The sequence below is a fragment of the Capsicum annuum genome, chromosome 3 (assembly GCF_002878395.1).
Source record: "Capsicum annuum cultivar UCD-10X-F1 chromosome 3, UCD10Xv1.1, whole genome shotgun sequence".
Lineage (NCBI taxonomy): Eukaryota > Viridiplantae > Streptophyta > Magnoliopsida > Solanales > Solanaceae > Capsicum > Capsicum annuum.
In genome coordinates this window covers 93,687-113,343 of record NC_061113.1, presented here as the reverse complement: position 1 = coordinate 113,343, position 19,657 = coordinate 93,687, and the positions used below count along the sequence as shown (strand labels likewise).

The 19,657-nt window shown below is 37.1% G+C and overlaps 2 protein-coding genes across 3 annotated transcripts; both read left to right on the top strand.

The window, feature by feature from the left end:
- The first annotated feature begins 419 nt into the window (after nt 1–419).
- Nucleotides 420–6,056, top strand: LOC107864405. The gene is made up of 4 exons (XM_016710756.2): nt 420–1,216; nt 3,425–3,671; nt 4,981–5,158; nt 5,408–6,056. The coding sequence occupies exons 1-4, from the start codon at nt 688–690 to the stop codon at nt 5,906–5,908; spliced, it is 1,455 nt and encodes a 484-aa protein (XP_016566242.1). The 5' UTR covers nt 420–687; the 3' UTR covers nt 5,909–6,056.
- Nucleotides 6,057–6,895: 839 nt separating this feature from the next.
- Nucleotides 6,896–17,851, top strand: LOC107864403 (PTI1-like tyrosine-protein kinase 1). Of its 2 annotated transcripts, none has more exons than XM_016710753.2 (8): nt 6,896–7,151; nt 7,665–7,839; nt 12,455–12,708; nt 12,804–12,930; nt 13,027–13,300; nt 16,992–17,124; nt 17,253–17,336; nt 17,559–17,851. In XM_016710753.2, the coding sequence occupies exons 1-8, from the start codon at nt 7,119–7,121 to the stop codon at nt 17,676–17,678; spliced, it is 1,200 nt and encodes a 399-aa protein (XP_016566239.1). In that variant the 5' UTR covers nt 6,896–7,118; the 3' UTR covers nt 17,679–17,851. The 2 variants fall into 2 exon arrangements, with proteins under 2 accessions (XP_016566239.1, XP_016566240.1); XM_016710754.2 differs by having other exon boundaries at nt 6,897–7,151; nt 17,253–17,379; nt 17,559–17,690.
- The last annotated feature ends 1,806 nt before the right edge of the window (nt 17,852–19,657 follow it).

Below are 19,657 nucleotides of genomic sequence, written 5' to 3'. Positions count from 1 at the left end.
AAGTTAATTTAAAGTTACGTTCGGATCAGGATTGAGATCGAAATCGTGGTTGGGATCGAGAGTTGAATCTTAAATCAAGGTCAGGGTCTAGGGGTTGGATATTGGGTTGAGAGTATGGATCAGAATCGGGTCTTGGCTCAGGGTTGGAAGTCGAGAGTCGAGTCGAGTCTTGTATTACGTCAAGAGTCGGGTCTTGGGTCAGGTTTGGAGGTTGAGAGTCGAGTCAAGTCTCGATGGAAGTTGTTTCTCTTAAATTGGAGAAAAATATTTTTAAGATATTTAACTCAATCAAACATGAAAAAAATGAAAAATATTTTCATTCATACCAAACGCACCCTATGAGATTATTAAAATCTTTCCTATTGTGAATTACATCCAAGTATATATGTCTTTCTTTCGTCTCTAGATTGAACCGATCAAATTAGGTTTGGTCATGACCCAACCCATTTTCAGTCGGGTTGGACCAAGAGTGTTCACTGTGTGTAAACTTAAAGGACCAAAATAGACTTTGAGGATAGATAGGGGTAGTATTCTGTTTATTTTTCTGAAAGAAGTTAGTAGGTTGGCGGCGTTGCTATGGAGTATATATATATATATATATAGATAACCCATGAAAATGCCAAAACCCCAAACGCTCCAATTTACTTTTACCGCTTTTTCTCTCTCGAATTCCAATCATAATACATCATGGCCGACGGTTTCGATTCTGATGCTGTTGAGTTGTCCAACGCCAAAGCAGCTCCAACCGATTCCGTAAAGATGAAAGATGATGAGATAAGCTCAATCTCTAAGAAGCTCAATGTTACTGCTCATGATGAATCCGAAGAGAATAATGGGTGTGTGAGTAGGTGTTCCCTCAAGATTCAAGTAGTTGATGATACTGCTATGATTGATATTTCTCAACTTGGAAACAACAACAACCCTGCTTCTGCTTTTCATGATGCCAAATCTGCTTTAACGAGGAGGAGAAGAAGAAATACCAAGAAAAAGAATATGCCAAATCATCATCATCAAGTGGAAAATGGAAAAATGGTTGCCAATTCTGACAAGAAAAGGGTTTATTCAAGAAAGGAGCTGGAGAATTTGAGGTTTGTTGGAATGGAACAACAGAAGAAAATGTGGGTTGAAGTCTACTGTGGTCTTTCTCATACCGTGCGAAAGGAGTATGATGCCCTCCGCCGACACCTTGGAAAAGAAAATGCCCCTCTCAATTCTGGTGCGTCAATTTTCTACTTTCTTCAATTGTGTTTCTTGATAGTATAATTTAGTACTATATGATGCCTGATAGAAATAGTTATCTTGTCAACTTTAGCTAGTCCAATCTTTGTCAAATAGTGTTCATTATCTGTCAGCATGTGCTTCCTCTTTAATGGATTGTATCTTTTCTTTCTCTCTTTTTCATTTTTGATCCAGTTTTTAAATAGGAAAATTATATACTCCTATAAGAAATAAATTGTATCATATGGTGATACAGGATTCATGAAAAAATATGAGAAAATGCAAACCCAAATTGTATCAAGTTGCAATACTGGAAGAATTATACAGTATTATCTTTTGTCCAAGATAATAGGAAATCTTCTTTGTATACATTAAATATCTTCTTACACTTTGTTGATTTGCTTTTATTCAAATTTTGATCTTTCATTAACTGGACCTGTAAAAGATTACTTAGGGGTGTGCTTTTTGGCCTGTTATGCAGTGAGCTCTTTAGAGTTTCTAGGTAATCGTAATACTAAAAAAGATTAAGAAAATCAGTACATCCATGTATTCCATTGTAGTTTGGAGGGTGCACTGTTTCGCAGTTAGTTGTGTGAAGTGCACAAGCAATTAATTGGAGTTTTGTTTTTGAAGGGGAAGGAATTTTAGAACATTTGAAGGCAAATTTGAAAATGTAATAAGCGTAGGTGCATACTTTTGGGTAGCTTTTTGGTGCAAGATGGAAATTGTAAATGAAGTTGAAGCCATACTTGATTTCATCGGCAAACTGCAACATGTAAATCCTTGGCGTATTTTGCACCAGCATTTTTTTAAAATCATCTAAAAATGCTATACTTGGTCGTGGTTGATGCTTGACTTCTTTATATAAATATATATATATATATATATATATAGAGAGAGAGAGAGAGAGAGAGAGAGAGAAAGAGAGAGAGAGAGAGAGAGAGACACCCACCCACATACTTTGTTGCATATTAGTAGCGATATCTCACTCTCTCTGTCTGCTGAACATATAAGCCTGTGTGCAAAGTGAATATTAGTTTTAGAAGCCATCTGATCTTCACCTTTAAAATTGTTAGTTGCTCCTTAATTAAGGTCATGGTTTTATCTTTTCTGTCATTCCACGCTGGCACTATTACTGGATATATTAAGAATGCCAGAGAATAAAATGTAATTTCTCAAATGCCTTTCTTTACATTAAGTTTTGTTTAACACTTTGGGTGAAAGAGGATTCAAAGAGTGGTTCATTCACCCCAAAAAGGGAGGAGAAAAGGACACAGCTTGTTCAGCTGAGAATTGTGATCCAACCACATTCTCTATCACTAACTTACCCCATTTTCAGGAAGATGCAAGCTTAAATGTAACCTGGGTGATATTGTAGATTATATACTCTTGACATCATGATATGCTACACCTTTCATGTCAAAAATTTTACTCTATTTCTTGCCTTTTTGTATTGTTTGCTTCTCCACACATTCTGTTGTGGTTGTGTCAATTTGATGGGTTCCTAAGTTTCTGTTGGCACAGGTGTTTTGGCAGCAAAAGAACGAGGAAAACATATGAAAGTTTATACACAAAGAGGCATGACATATATGAATCTGCAGAACACTTTGTGTTTACCTGGCCATTAGGTCTTTAGTACTGTACCCAGTTCGAGATAAAGGGTTGAAGGAAAAAGCATTTCTAACCATTGTCCAATACCTCTGCTGTACAAAAAAGTGTTTGAGATGAGCATTGATTTCTTATTTGCTCATATCTTACCACAGTGATGAATCTGGTTGTAGATAGATAACTCTTGTAAATGGATCACTAATACAGTGGTAGATAGAGTGATGTTGTGTTTAGAGAAGTGTTTGGATGAGCATTGATTTCTTATTTTCTGTGGTTGCCACTGATGAATCTGATTGTAGATAGCTAGCTCTTGTAAATGTATCACTGATACAGTGCTAGATAGACTTACGATGTGTTTACCTGTATCGTTCATGTAAGTGGAATGAAGTACACTGGAAAATAGACTGCTGATATAAATGTATGGTCTACTTGTGTTGTAAAGTGACTGATTGATGAATTTCATTTGCATTTGAATTGAATAAACCTCTCAATCTGAAATTTGCTTGAGGATGATATATTAGTTGCTTTTGTGGATTTTCTCCGATATCTGTATTGGAAGTAGCTGTGTGTGTGTGTGAGTAATATTTATGCCTTTCAGGTAATGACCATTCAGAGCACTTGTATGATCAAGAAGGGAATATAGATACTAGAAATTATCCTTTGGCATTTCCTCTTACTGGGGATGATGACATCTCTTATGAGAGAGAAAACAATGTTTATGAAGAAAGTGATGATAGCGATGATGATTATAGTAGCATTCAAAGACCTGCCTTTAGAGTTACAGGAGAGCCTGATTTTGATTCTGGTCCTCCTGAAGATGGGCTTGAGTATCTTAGGCGTGTCAGGTACCATTTTTCTATCCGTGTCTAAAAGAGTTGCTCTAAGCCTATGGTCGAATAATGTTATGGATGTTGCCAAAATAAAAATGAAGGCGTTATAGTAGATCTAAAATGATAGTTGTGTGTGAAGCTTTTGCACAGACCTTGCCCCCTACATTGGCAGGTAGAACCTGAAGCCCCTCTACCTTATCATAAAAAATATAAAGGGATAGCTTGGTATGCCATTAAATAACTAAGCCATACTACTACAACCTCTCCAAGACACTTCCAAACCTTTAGACTACATGCTTTTTAATGCGTATTTCTTTCATGGCATCCCTTACATTTGACGGCTTAATTCTACCAGTGTAGGAGCGAGACTCCAGTAGATTTTTGTTATAACAAGTTACAAATTATGTTCTTGCTCTTATGTGTAGCAGATCAGCTATATTTTAAGAAAATTTTGTGCTTGCTTACATTAATGATGTTTCAGGGTTTCACAATTACTTGTTATGGTCGCAAGAGATGTAAATGATTTTCTATTGCTAAATAAAAAGGGAAGTAAAGGACTTTTTAGTTTTCCCAATGTCCAATTATGAGTTGAATAAGCTAATGTGGAAGCCAATAAACCCTCCACTATCAATTTCATGCCTTCCCATTTTCTAACTGAACAAGCAAAATAGGCATCAACAGTCCTGTAACCGCTCATCTTCCCTCGCCCCCCCCCCCCCCCCCCCCCCCACACACACACACACACAAAAACCCCAACCCCAAAATAAATAAATAAATAAAAAACACTGATGAGCTTGCCTATGACCAGTCTGGTACTTTTCTGATTTCAGCTCTGCTGCCAAATTAATCCTGCATGCTTTCCTCTGCCACAGTAGGAGACATTTTTATTGTCCTGCAGAGAAGACATAGTATTATTATTCGCACCCTCCAACTTTTTTTCCAGTCTTAATTTCTTGGTCACCAGTAATGTACCTGATGTAACAGCTAAGTTGCACAGACTCTTCACTTTCGATGCCGCACTGGTGTCGGATTCTCCGAAAATACACTACTTTTGGAGAATCCGACACACACCTGTTGACATTTTTGAAGAGTCCGAGCAACACAGTGTATTGTACACTTATGCCTGTGCATAATGAACCTCTAATTCAAGTTAAAACTCATGATAGCATTTGTCAGATAAATTTTAAACACATTTGGGACTTGGTGGATTTTTTACGAGTTAGCTAGATGTCGTATTCAAAATTTCCTCATTTTCTGTAACCTGTTCGACTGGCCATGCCATGAAATTTGTGCTGAAATGATATGGATGCCGAATTTGTCCTAGGTGGGAAGCTTTACGGTTGCCCAAAGTGAAGATCGCAGCGGTTCAAGGCAGTAAACTAAACAAAGAACAGACGTCTTACATGCCCCAAATTCCTGATATTGCTAGCTGTCCAGAGCACTTGTTGCCTCTCAAGGAGTGGGAGGAAGCATTTCTTGCTGATTTTTCCGAGCTAAGACTGGTATTTTCTCCTTATTTGCATTGAAGTACTTTTAGAATTGGAGGTGCTATAGCTTGAGTGCTCAAAGTATCCTATTACGAGTTCTGCTCTTTTCCCCTGAAAATATGATCAGAACTTAAAGTTGCATGATGGATGTGAGTTGGTGTCATTACTGGTTACTCATGACCCGAATTTGAGAAGTTTTGAGGCAGGTAGTGCTCGTGATGCTTTACCTATGTTTCTTATGAAGGAATTTGTGTTTTGTTTCAGGCTTTATCACGTTTGGAAGGTAAAACTTCTAGCCAGCTGCATTCTGCTGCCTTTGTTGATCAACAACACCCTTCAGATCAGCTTCCTGAAGACATTGTTTTGGATAAGTTTGATGGTTTGATATCTGGAGAAGACGATTCTTCCCTATCTGATGATCCTGTCCTAGGGAATTCCCTACCAAAGTCATCTCCATTCAATAGTCGTCCTACCTTGTCTGTTATCTTACAAATGGATGCTGTAGCTCGAATTTCAATGTTAAGGAAGCGAATTACAGCTGTGCAAAGCATGGGCACTCTTCCAAGGGACGACTGCTTGTGGCTGTTTGCTCTGTGCGCTGCAGTTGATGCCCCTGTCGATGCCGATACATGTGCAGCGCTACGGTCATTACTCCGAAAATGTGCAAGCTTGAGAGCTAACAAGTCCGAACTCGATGATGAAGTTATTATGCTTAATATGTTGGTCACAATATCTGGCAGATACTTTGGACAGTCCGAACAATGAAAATCTTTCTACTTCATCAAAGAGCCTTGGTTTTTGTGGACTTGAACAAAATGTGTACTCTCCTCCAATCCAATTTTATTTATTTTATCACTTGTGTTCCCGTGATAATTTATACTCGAAAAATAGAGTTAGTTGTATGTTGTATTCATATTTATGCTAACTCGTGTACTGACTCCGCGATTCCATCTTTATGTAGAGTAACGCGCCCCGCATGTACTCTAATCTTACTCTGACGGGTTGTTTGGTTGAAAAACAAGTTATCTCGGGATTAGAAAGAACTTACTGTTCTTGCAATGAGTTATCTCATGCATTTTGTCCCAATCAAACATGGGTTAAGCTTCTCTTTTAAATTGATCCCGGGATTAGTTATCCTTATTCTTCCTTCCTACCAAACGATCGATGAGCTTGTTTAAGATCACACCAGTGTTGGATTCTTAAAAAATATACTACTTTTGACGGATCCTGCAGGCTACATAGAATTAGACTAATTGACAATATGATGTTGCTCAAAGTGGGTTCGAAATTTAGAGGGAGCGGTATACGAGTTGGGTTAGATGGATTTTTAATACTGGATGGGTCGGATTTTCACAAGAACTGGGTTGGGCTGAAATTTAAATAGAAAATAAATTCTTATCTTGACATAGATGTATCTATGTAGGTGATAACGAAAAATAAAGGGTAAAACAGAGGCAAATGTAACCCTTTTTCCCTATTATAAAATAAATTAGTATACTACATATACCCAATTGTAAATTTGTAAGTACTACATATAAATTGCCCCAAATGCAGTTGTACGCGTTACTTTTAATCTACACAAATTCTTTGCTCTCTCATTGCTTTTGCTTACCTGTTCTTCCCCTTTAATCGAACCACCAAAGAAAACCCCAAATACATAAATAAATTAATTTATTCAAAAAAATTAATCAAAAACCCACAAAGCCGTTTGCTTCTGTTGTGTGTCGAAGAAGAAAAAGGACCAGGTAAAGTAATTATAACAAAAAGAATATACTAATATTATATCTAAAGAAAAAAAACTTTATGAATTTCGGTTGCTTTTCCTTTTCCTTTTCCTTTTATTTAGGATTATGATATATATATATATATATATTCTGAATGAGTTGTGTTTTTCTCATTTTCCAATTGCTTTTGGATCTGGGGTTTTCAAGATTTTGGTTTTGGTTAATTATATTTGTTCATTATTGGATTTGCAATGGATGACAATTTCCATAGGCAAGGATTAGGGGTAAGATTTTTGAGCTACTTTTTTCGACATAATTATTTGGATTCGGAAATAATGTTGAATTTGTTTGGATAGGGTATCATATTTATTTGGATTAGGAAATAATGTTGAATTTGTTTGGATAGGGTATCATAGTTTTTTATGGATTTGCAATCAGTTCTGTGTCTTTTTCTCTCCTTGTGCTGAGATGTTTAGGTACTTCTGTACAAGGAAATATTATTAACATGTGTTTCTGCTCTTTTTGGCTGAGAAAATATGTTTTCTTGTTGCTGGTTCTGGTTCCATTTGTTATTGGCAAAAGTGTATATTTTTAGAGCAAGAATGCTGTCTGTTTAGCCATTGAAATGAACATCATTCAACTTTATCTTTGATCATAACTGTTTATGGTTTTGGTAATTTAAAGAGCTGGTTTGCAGTTTCCATGTGGAAATATCTTGGAATCAATTGCTAAGGCATGCATGCTTTGATAACACTGTATTACTACTGGTCTATTCCGATGTTTGACTTACTTCGCAGGCACATGCACCTCCTGGTTATTTTGTACGCTTGGAGAACGGAAGGACTAAAGACGATCTTTATTTGAGTAAGAGAGTAAGGATGAGAAGGTGGTTCTGTTGCACCTGCAAAGCAGAGGAGTCTGACCCATCACATGAAAACGAGCTCCACAAAAGCCCTAAGAACACTGCTGATGGTATGTTAATCTTTTCTGTGCTTATGCTACATCAGACAAAACAGAAATTTGTCTCCTTTTCTTGTCTATAATGGTCTTTTGGCTCATTAGTCCCATTAGATATTGCTAATAGTTGTAATCGTAAGCTAACTATCTGCCTTTTGGGTACTAGAGGATAATTTGCAATACTTTGGAGATTCAGTTAGTCCTATGATTATCCCATGTCGTTATTCTCTTATCAGTGTCCTTATTAGTACTAAAAGCAGTATTTTACGGGGATGTGTTCTCTGCAATGATGATTCCCATTTATTGGTCAGTCTCTTTATATATCCAGTCTTCTGTTATAAGTTCTTTCCTAGCCATTATGTGCTGTAGTGGGAGTATAAATTTTCAATTTTATAATAATAACAAGGTATTAATATAAATTCAGTACCAAGCTGGCACCGAGTCAAAGAACGACAAAGCTAGATAGGAATCCTTTTAAAGCTATAAGATGGTGAAGCTTGTGACTTAAGTCAACGACTCTTCATGTTTTAGTTCCCAAGATATCTCACTCGATAGTGAATCTTGTGATGGAAAGTTCGAGGGCATAAGAAGTTACAAACATGGAGAAGATGGAAGCTTCCATCCACTGAAGTTGAGGACGAAAATGGAAAAGACATTAATTATGGCGTTTTTGATTGTGAGATTACTAAGACTTATGAATGAAAGTTTTCACGCATGCGAGTGTTCTCTTTGGTCCTACAAGTTGAGCTTCCAAAAAGGGTGCTTGCAGGTGTAGCTCAATGAAATGTGGTTTCAATTCCCATTATGCCTCATCCTTGTAGGTGGCTTCCCTCATCCTCCACTTTCATTTCTTGTTAAGCTTCCTCCATTTGTGGGATTAACTGATTGGATACAGAGACCTATAAAGGCAAGTCTCATCCCATGGGCACACCTTGACCATGAAAAGCAGAGAAATGGATCACGCCTAAAAGCTTCCATTTCTATTAAATATGATACCGCATCTGATTTAATTGAACTCATGGATCCAATTGCCAAGGAAAGGCCTAATGCTTATGATGAGTATTGGTAGTCATCTCGGACAGTGAAAGCAATTTTTTAGAAAGTAACATAGATTGCTAATGTGAAAACAACCATTTTTTTTTCCTGATGATTACAGCCACATTGAAAGTAAATCCCAATGGACTCTCCACAAGATATTTTGATGCTTCCCGGTATGAAGAGGGATGTACAATTTAATAGCGAATTAAAACACACCGAAGCAATATGGGTCAGATAATAGAAGTGAAAGAATATCCATTTGAAGTTCATGGAGAATCCAATAAACCTTAAATCTTTATGCTGGAGTGTGTAGGGTATTTATGGTAGAGATAAGAGTAAAAGGGAAGACCAGTGCTGAGTGCATAAAACATCCCGTGTTAGTATGGTTCGAGGAAGGGCCGTACCCTAAGAGGTGTGATATAGGATGGCTAAATTGGGGATAAAAGATGGAATGCAAATTTTTGTTTGCCTCTTCGAAACCGAAATGAATGATATGAACCATTATTTTATTTAGGCGATTAGTGGGTGGAGTTCCTCTATAGCCATAAGAAAGGTCAAAAGGTGCAAAGTGGTATGGTCTCTGAATCTACTTAAGACCTACGAGAGCGCTATGAAATTTCCAGCTTTCTAATAAACTCTGTATATCTCCATGCATTTTTTTATCAAGAAAAATATTTCATTAATAATAACAAGACCAAACTAGCCGTGTACATGAGATATACCCAAAAAAAGGAGAAACCTACAAATATGGTTCTCTCCAAAAGACACCAAATCCTCTATACAAACATGAACAATATGGGTGTACTAAAAGAAAATAAAGGATCAGAGACTACTTCTCAATTGAGCAAAGCTCAAGTCCACTCCTTCAAAAGCTCTCTTATTTGTCTCCTTCCAAATGACCCACATTAAAGCAATAAGAGTGACATTCCAAGCCTTGTGCTTTCTTCATTGATCTTGGATTTGCCCGAGAAAAACCAAACCATCTAAAGATATTCCACCATAACCTCGTGGCTATTTTGCAATGTAGTAAATATGATTTATGTCCTCACCTGCCTCTTTATTTGGGAAACACTAACTTATGAAAAAACCTTTCGTTTCTTAAGATTCTCTGCTGTCAAATCACCCCTCTAGTAGCTAACCATGAGAAGAAGTACACCTTACTCGACACCTTAGGTATCCGGACTAGATCATACGAAAAGCTCTCATCCGTCCTAGCCAAAAGCTTCTCATGGAAGGATTTGATAGGAAACACTTTGTTACTCCCAATTCCCAACTCAAACCATCGGGATTGTCGACTGAATCACATCGGTTGAGAAGTAAAGCTAATAGTCTCTAAAGCTTGGCTACCTTCCGTTCCTTTATTGTGAAGGTTTTGGGATATGTGACCTGATGCTTCCTCTAGACCTATCCTAAATGAGTAGGACGAGTCAGTTTTCTTGGAAGATCGAGGACCAAGGAGGATCCTATCCGAGTAGAAGGAGTTAATTTTCTTTGAAGATCAAGGAAGATAGTGAATCATTGAAATTCCTCTTGAACGTCAAATCTCAAAAGGTCTCACCCCCTTGTGTCCCCCTAACTTGTTGAATAGATAATTCCCTTTGGCAATAGATGTATACAAAATGAAAAATCATTCTTTAGCACCAAACCTCCACACTACTTATGACTCCAAAAGCTAACTCTACGCCCGTCCCAAACCTTTTCTTTTGTAAAGTAATAAGTTTCACAATACAAGGGCAAAAACTTGCCCGTATACCCATATTACAATATTAAATGAAATCAAACCAAAAGTCAAACCTGAGCCCTTAGTCAAAATTGTAACTTTACTTCATTTCCATGTTATCCATGCTCCCATGAGTTCAAATCTACAATCAATTTCAAAATTCGATAACAAATCAATCTTCAATTTGTCAATTTATACTCTCTTAAAAACCCAGGCCATAGTGTCCAAATCTCCATCTAAAACCTACAAATTTAGGCGTTAAAATCAACAGATAATTGACTTAATCACTGAAAATCAAGTTTGGAACACTTGCACAATAATTTATGATGATTTTCCACCTTTGGATCACCCCAAAAATGAGCCTCTAACTCCCAAAAGTGTTGAATATCTTAGAATCCCGAACTGTCCAAATTTATACTGCCAGAGGTCCTTATACGCGAAAATGAGAGAAAGGGGCACCACAAAGAACACTTGGCAAGACTCTCTACGCGTTCACTACCAGTCACACACGATTACAAATAGGGCACATTCAGCTACTATCTTCATAGGATGTATATTCTGGATTCAATTGTGTTGGCGGGGGTGTTTGGACCATGGGATAGAAGAGGAAGGAAGGAGTTTGCTGCTATATATGGTTTCATTTGTGTTCCATTGTCTGAGTGGAGATTTTAATTTAACCCTGCCAGGTTACTCTAACTGCTTTTTGGTACACCCATGAAGTTTCTTTATGTACAGAATTGAGTGTCGGCTGTTGAAAAATCATGTCTTTTTGTAGATATTCTATTTTTGGTGTATATCTACACATGTATTTGCTTAATTTTAATAAAACTTCATTATTTTAGAAGAAAAATGCACCGTAGGTTAATGAGTGGTTTAGATGATTACTCTACTTAGTACCTTAGTACTGTAAAAAGCAAAAGTCTTTAAAATCAACAACAACAACAACAAACCCAGTATATTCCCACCTAGTGGGGTCTGGGAAGGGTAAAATGTATGCAGTCCATACCACTACCTCCAGAGAAGTAGAGAGGCTGTTTCCGATAGACCCCTGGCTCAAGACAAAAGGAAAACAAGACAAAAAAAAACGTCGAAAACGAGCAACAGGAACAAAATAACACACCAATAAAATACACTAACAGGCAAAGGGAACCCGTTCCCCATCCCTAGAATTACCAACCAAGCTACACCAAACCCTCCTAACAACGGACTACGACTCGACCACCCGCCTTAGCCCTCCACCCTAATACTTTTCCTCCATACTTTCCTATCAAGGGTCATGGATATATATATACCCAGATATGGTGATCACATTTGTTTCGTTTCTAATCTTTAAGAGTCTTTTCTAGAAATCTTTCTGACACAATAATTTGGGCATCATAAATATTTGTTTGTGAGCTTCAATTCCTTGCTGCTAGAAATCACTTCTACAATTGTATGCCTTACTGGAAAAATCTAGTTGGTGCTCCAAGTTGAAAAAAGTAAAAGAGTTGTCATTGGTACCACAACGAGAAAAAGGTCTAGTTGGTATGGCAACCGTACTAGGATTCTTCCAAAATGTTCTTTGCAATATCTTGTTTGCAATATCTCATTTACCCAACAACTCTGACATGAAAAATAGATTATGCAAGTACAGCAGCACAAGTCCACAAATTTGTTCGAGCATATGTTATAAAACTAAAATCTTCTTTAATCTTCCCCATTACATTTAGCTATCAGGTATGCATGTTAGACCAATCAAAAGGGGCGATTCATATTGACTATCCCAACTTGTTTGGGACTGAGGCGCAGTTGTTGTATACTTATGAAATGTGTCCTACTGTTATAATGGGCCAGTTTATAGGTTATAATACTTTCTCTTGGTATGTACATCAGGATATCAGAAAGGGACAAAAGCATCAGTTCCTCCAAAGGCTGAATCGCAAAAAGCAATACCAACTATAGAGGTCCCTGCATTGTCTTTGGATGAACTGAAAGAGGAAACTGACAATTTTGGATCGAAAGCATTAGTCGGTGAAGGATCTTACGGAAGAGTATACTATGCCAATCTAAACAATGGAAATGCTGTGGCTGTGAAAAAGCTTGATGTTTCATCTGAGCCTGAGACAAATGTTGATTTCCTGAGCCAGGTAACTGTATTGTCTTCATGTAAAGTTTTCCTTGCTGATTCAATGTCCTATCATACACAAACCTCACTGATATTTATTTTCTTTTTCTTCTTAAGGTCTCTATGGTTTCAAGATTGAAGCATGAAAATCTGGTGGAGTTGCTTGGTTACTGTGTGGAAGGGAACCTTCGTGTATTAGCGTATGAGTTTGCAACAATGGGTTCCTTGCATGATATTCTGCATGGTATCGGAATATTTCATTTGAGTGAGATAGAAAATTAGTAGATTAATGAGAAGGTGGATATATGATATATATGCTTTGGGATATGTACACTTGCAGGCAGGAAAGGAGTACAAGGGGCACAACCTGGACCCACACTTGATTGGATGCAACGGGTAAAAATTGCTGTTGATGCTGCAAGGGGTCTTGAGTATTTGCATGAGAAGGTCCAGCCTCCAATAATACACAGGGATATTAGATCAAGCAATGTCCTTCTCTTTGAGGACTACAAAGCAAAAATTGCTGATTTTAATCTGTCAAATCAGTCTCCTGACATGGCTGCTCGTCTACATTCTACACGAGTTTTGGGAACATTTGGTTATCATGCACCAGAGTAATGCCTTGCACCTTACTGTTCTTTGATTAATCTTATTTATCGAATTGGTCCTCTGTCTTCTTACACATCAGTACACATTTAGTTTAGTTTCTAATGTTTATGTATTCTTGAATAATTCTAATCTCATCTTTTTTCGTGCAACATGCTACTGAATCTATATTCTTTTTAGGTATCTAGATTAAATTTCTTTCCAATAGGCATATCCTGGACCATAAAAAGATCCAATTTAGATGTGAAATTGGGAAAACAAACTAGGAGGAATGAGTTGATCTGAAGGATTATGATGGCGAAACTCTATGGCAAAGATTATATGTTTTGTATCTTTAGCCAAGTATTTGAAACTGTAGTTCTGTAGGATAAATTATAAGATGTCAGATTGCTTTAGATATAAATTCCTTATATACACATAGACACACACACAAAAATACATTTTATGTGTTAATTATGTGGGAGGTCTTGGCGTCATGGTGTATTTGTTAAAGATTATAGATTCAATTTACAGCTGCCAAAAGTCTTCAGGAATAAGAATATGATGTCTAATAGTGGTCATGCCGCCATCTATATCTCTCATTTAAAATAATTAAAAGACTCATTATGGTGTTGTTCTCCAAGCTATCTTCTTTCCCTCTCAATCTTCGTTCATGACCACAAGGAGAAAACTAATGTATATACTTAGTTATTTAGTGGTAGAATCACATGTACACTTAATAAAGCTCTCTATGTTCATTTTTTACCTGGGGTATGTAACTGTCATCTGCTGTAAACTTGAAGGCATTGACATGCAGTGTCCTAAAAGGAGCCTTAGTGCACTTCTTTGGTGTAAGCACCAAGAATTGTGGAATGAGAATATGGTGGGAAGAGTGCAATAAAAATAAAGTTTCAGCCCCAAACAAGTCGGGGTTGACTATATGAATCCTCATTGACCTAAAAATAAAAATAAAAAGTAATAGAAGCTCTCTGTAAAAGACTCATACAAAGCAAAGCATAGTACTGTGTGTAAACATACTAATGTGACTAAATCATATCCCAGCTACTTGGTATCACCTATATAGATCCTTCTTTTAAATCAAGCCTAATTTTTTGTCAAATCTACATGGATTCTACGAGACTTTAGCACTTCTGCGACAACTTCTTATACACTGTTGCATTTGGCGGTCAATGCAAGACATAACCAAATCATCTGAAGCGACCTTCTCGCTATTTATCCTAAGTATATGTGCTACTTGCACCGTCTGGAAAATGTGCTTGTTTTTAATCTTTTCTAGTCTTGTATAATCACGTAATCACGTATCCATCTTAGTATCTCAGCGACACTCTTGTGATGTGTTGGGGTTTATCAGCCCAACATTCACTTTCATGTATCATTGATGGTCTTACAATGGTTTTGTAGAACTTACCTTTTACTTAGGTAGGCAATCTTCAATTGCATAATACTGCACAATGCTTCTCCATTTCAATCATCCTATTTTGATTCTGTGTGAAACATTTTCATCTAATCATTCTATTCTACTCTTGGAATAATGTACATAACTATCAGGCGGTTGTTACATTATCTTAAACTCATTCAATTTTGAATTGGTCTTTTCTCCATCACAAATATTTTGAAGAGGCATCTAAAATAATTAGTCTGGACAATTTATTTGTGAAAATGTATGAATAGCCAAAAATGCCCCCTTCTTTGATAAGGAAGGAAACAAAATAATCTCAATTTTACGACAAATTTGGTCTGATGGCTGTTCTTCACTAACCACAAGGATATAGGGACTCTTTATTTCATCTTCGGTGCCATTTCATCTTCACTAACCACATTCTTATCAAATCTCACCTCAAAGTCACTCAAAGTCACTCTTATACTGACTATACTTGTTATCCATAAATTGTAAATTGTAAATAATACTTATCACATAAAGCTCTGATCTCTGGAGAGGTTCTCCATAATTCAAGCTTTATGTTGAAAACCTCGTTGGTTTCGTCAATTAGCACAATTTTGTTAGCAAATAGCATAAGAGGTTCTCCATAGTTCAAGCTTTCAGGTGACAACCGGTTTCATCAATTAGTGCAATTTTGTTAGCAAATAGTTATTGCAATTCTGAATGTCACCCTGTTTTTGTACTATGGAATCATGTACTCCATCACCACGCTTTAGACATCTTCCCATCCTGAAAATGCCGTTAAACAACTCTGGCAGCCACTCCATACCTGCCCCACCAATGCACTTCCAAAAATACCCGGAATCTCATTAGGCCCAGTCGCTCTAACCTTATGCATCAGGCGAATAGCACCCTTAACCTCCCCAACCCTAATGTGCCTACAATAACCATAGTCACGACTTCTCTCCGAGTGCTTCAAATCCCCCAAGACAATGCTAATATCCCTCTTGTCAGTCAAGAGTTTATGGAAGTAAGATTGTCATCTCCTCCTAATAAGAACCTTATCCGCCAAAACAGTGTTGTTCTCATCCTTTATGCATTTCACTCGGTCAAGTCCTCGATCCCTCCTCTCCCAAACCTTGACAAGTCTGTACAACTTGTTATCTCCACTTTTATCTTCCAACGACGCATACAAGCTTTCGAAAGCTGCAGTCTTAGTCATTGTAGCCTAACTTAGCCACTTTTCAAACTGTCTTATACTTCTCCCTATTCTTCCGCTTCTCCTTCTCATCTTTACTCTCCACCCAATTTGCGTAAACCCTCTTCTTCGCCTCCACCTTCCCATTTACCTCTCCATTCCACCATTCCACCACAGTCCGCTGGGTGCTTTCCAGAGAGGTGCACCTCTCTAGCCGTCTACCTGATGCAACTAGCAATCGTATCCCACATACTACCTACATCTCCTTTACTCTGCCAAGCCCTCTTAGCCACCAACTTCTCCCTTATCTCGAGAGCACTGGCTATCGTCAAGCTACCCCATTTAATCCTCGGTCGGTCATCCACACCCCTCCTCTTCCTCTCCTTCTTGATCTCCAAGTCCATCACCAAAAGCCTATGTTGGGTCGAAAGATTCACGAGGTATAACCTTACAGTCTCTACAAAGATCTTCATCACCCTTCCTAAGGAGCAAAAAATCAATCCGAGTCTTAGCCACTGAATTACATAAGGTAACCAAGTGATCCTCCTTCTCCGGGAAGCTTGAATTAGCAACCATCAACCCAAAGGCCCGGGAAAAATCCTAAAGTGAGGCACCTCCTTCATTCCTCTTGCCGAAACCAAATCATCCATGCACATCTTCATAGCCCCTTGGAGATGCCCCAATGTGCATACAAAAAATGCTAGTAAACCTTGTTGAGATTAGTGGTGGGATGTTCGGATATGCTTTTGTGCAAAATACACACAAGCATAATGAATCTTTATCAAGCTTTTATTTTCTCATCTTTCTATAGAAATACCAGGTTTATTAGGTTCTGTTCTATGTCCTTGATTCTGTTCTATGAAATTGCCTGAATTTTGACGTTTTTAGGAAGTTTGCTTCACAACAGTTGTTGTCTACCAAAAGCACCTGAAGTTTTGGTATTAAAGCTTTATGATTGATATAAGATTTTAATTTGTTGCGTGTCATCATATCCTATTTTAATCAAGTTGATGTTACTATGTGTCACATTCTTCTGCTGTTGATTGGTGGCATAATTCTCCAGATATTTGTTGTTTTGAGGAGCTTTATCTTAACCCAACTTTCTAAAAATTGTTCACAGATATGCAATGACAGGACAATTGACACAAAAGAGTGATGTATATAGCTTTGGGGTGGTTCTTCTTGAACTTTTGACGGGAAGAAAACCTGTAGATCATACCATGCCTCGTGGACAACAGAGCTTGGTTACTTGGGTGAGCATTGCATTTTGTGTGAAATGACATGTTCAGATTCTTGTATTTCTTCTCATTTGTGCCCCTTCCCCTGATTTGTTTTGGTAATGGTTATTTTCTATGCTCAACTATATCTTTGTTAAACGTAGGCTACTCCGAGACTAAGTGAAGATAAGGTTAAGCAATGCATTGATCCTAAGCTGAAAGAAGTTCCTGGAAAAGGAGTTGCTAAGGTTTCTCCGCTTCCCTTCTTCTGACATCATTTTCTTTTTGTTGGTAAAACCTCCCTCCTCCACCTTCAGTAGATAAGGTACTAATGAACCCCCACCACCACCACACACACACACACACAAAAACAAACAAAAAGAAAACACACATAGGCCACACACCTGAAAGATCATCATTAAAGTCTTAACAAATCTATTGGTATTTTTGTTCTTGTTTGCTTAATTCAGATGGCGGCTGTTGCAGCACTGTGCGTACAATATGAGGCTGAGTTCCGTCCTAATATGAGTATTGTTGTCAAAGCTCTTCAACCATTGTTAAAGGCGCCTCCTCCTGCTCCTGAGTCATAGGGCTCTAGTATCAGTTGCTCATTTCACATCCAGCTTGAGTTGAATCACACAAGGATTTCTTTTCTCCTGGATAAAAATCGTATTTTCATTTTTGTTCAGTCTATTGTGTGTCATGTTAAAAGTATGGAAATGCTTTCGATGGTTGCGGTAAAACTGGGTTCGGTTATTCTTGATATTCTTTTCTTTTCCTTTTGTGGTCTATCCCCTCTTATCAATTTGTGTATCATAATTTATTGGTTATGGAGGTGAATGGCGAATATTTAGTATGCCATGCCAAGGTACAGACTTGGTGTCCGATTTGTTTAATATCTAATCCAAACAGCATACAACATAGTATCCGAAAGAGCCCCGTGTGTGTGTGTGTCAGCTGAATCCTGAGCACTAAATAAATTAAGACCATATGACACAAGTATGTTTTGAAAATTTGTCTAGGAAAGTTGACAACAACGAACCTGAATGGAATTATCAAATCAACAATAGGTAGGTTGGCTTGACTATCACTATATAGATCGTCCAAATGAGAAATCTGAAGTCCATTTGAATTTTTTTGGCCTACAGCACGCCTTAATTCCGGGCCCACACTGATTTGGTCTGAAAATGCTTCGTTCGCGCTGTTTCGCCCGTTTGTTCACCTAAATGGCCACGAAAATTTAAACGGACCACACTGAGACGATTCCCAACCTTTCCGGCACGCCCCGGTCGATTTTTTGCCCACAGCACGCCCGGACTCCGGGCCCACCCCCAAAACTGTGGGCTAAGCACATTGATTTGACCCGAAAATGCCCCGTTCGTAGCAAGTAAAGCAAAAACACGAGGATATTTATGAAGACATAAGCAGTAACAACAGTAGCAAGTAAGAAAACAGAGGTATACGATACAACAAGCAGAAAAGAAAAATATATACTAATACTACTACCAGAAGAGACATGACGCGAAACTATTTACTACTAGCCTTCTACTAAAAATTAATAAAATATTCCACAAACAAATAACACAAGAACAATTCAAAGAACTTATCAAATCCTTCTAATAAAACAAATAATCATGGTAAATAATTTTTTTTTTTAAAAAAGAAATTACTGAATCAAGAAGTTGAAAGAGTAAGAGCCGGCAAAAGGTTGTTAGAATCTGTAGGATTCTTGTCATTTTTTCTTGAAAATGTTGCAGGTCTAGTTATTCTTTTTGGACTAATATATGGTACGAGTTCAAAGGAATTAGATGGTTTGTTAGGGGTATTTATGTCCAAAAGAAAAATATTTAAAATTTCAATGTGGCGAAAGTAGCGGGGCCGAATAAAAGTTTTTATTTATTTCTCTATTTATATTAGTGATGATAAAAAAACTTCCTATTTGTCTTTGATTGATCTATATGGTAAAGAAACAGGTAAAATAAATGCTATACCTATTATATAATAGACTAAAATGTATAAACCTTTTACAGATACTAATAATAATAATACTCAATACTTAATATCGAGACCTCAAATTTTGAGTCAAAAATTAAAACATATGGTTAACTAATAAAGAGATCTCAAATTTAATTCATTCAAATCTTTAAAGAAAGGAATTTGTCAGTTTTTGTTATTAATTACCTTAATTGCATACATACACAATTACGTAATCTCTATACCTATTTTAATTTTTAAGATGATCTTACTAATTAATAATGAGATCTCAATTTAATTAATTCCAACCTTAAGGAAACCATATATTATTAAAATTGAAACTTTTTACCTAAATTGCATTATATCTAACGTGGGAAAGGAGATAATCAATCCCTTTAAATAACTCTCCTATTCTATCTCTCACATTGATTGGATAAAATATAAGGAACTAAAAAAATTACACTAGTTTTATACACCTAGTTATTTAGAGGTAGACTAGAATTTAAGCACGACGGAATACCTTTGCCTTTAAATATACTTACTGGAAGTGCCAAAATTCGGCGTGCAACTCTTAAAACTTAATGATTATGAGAAA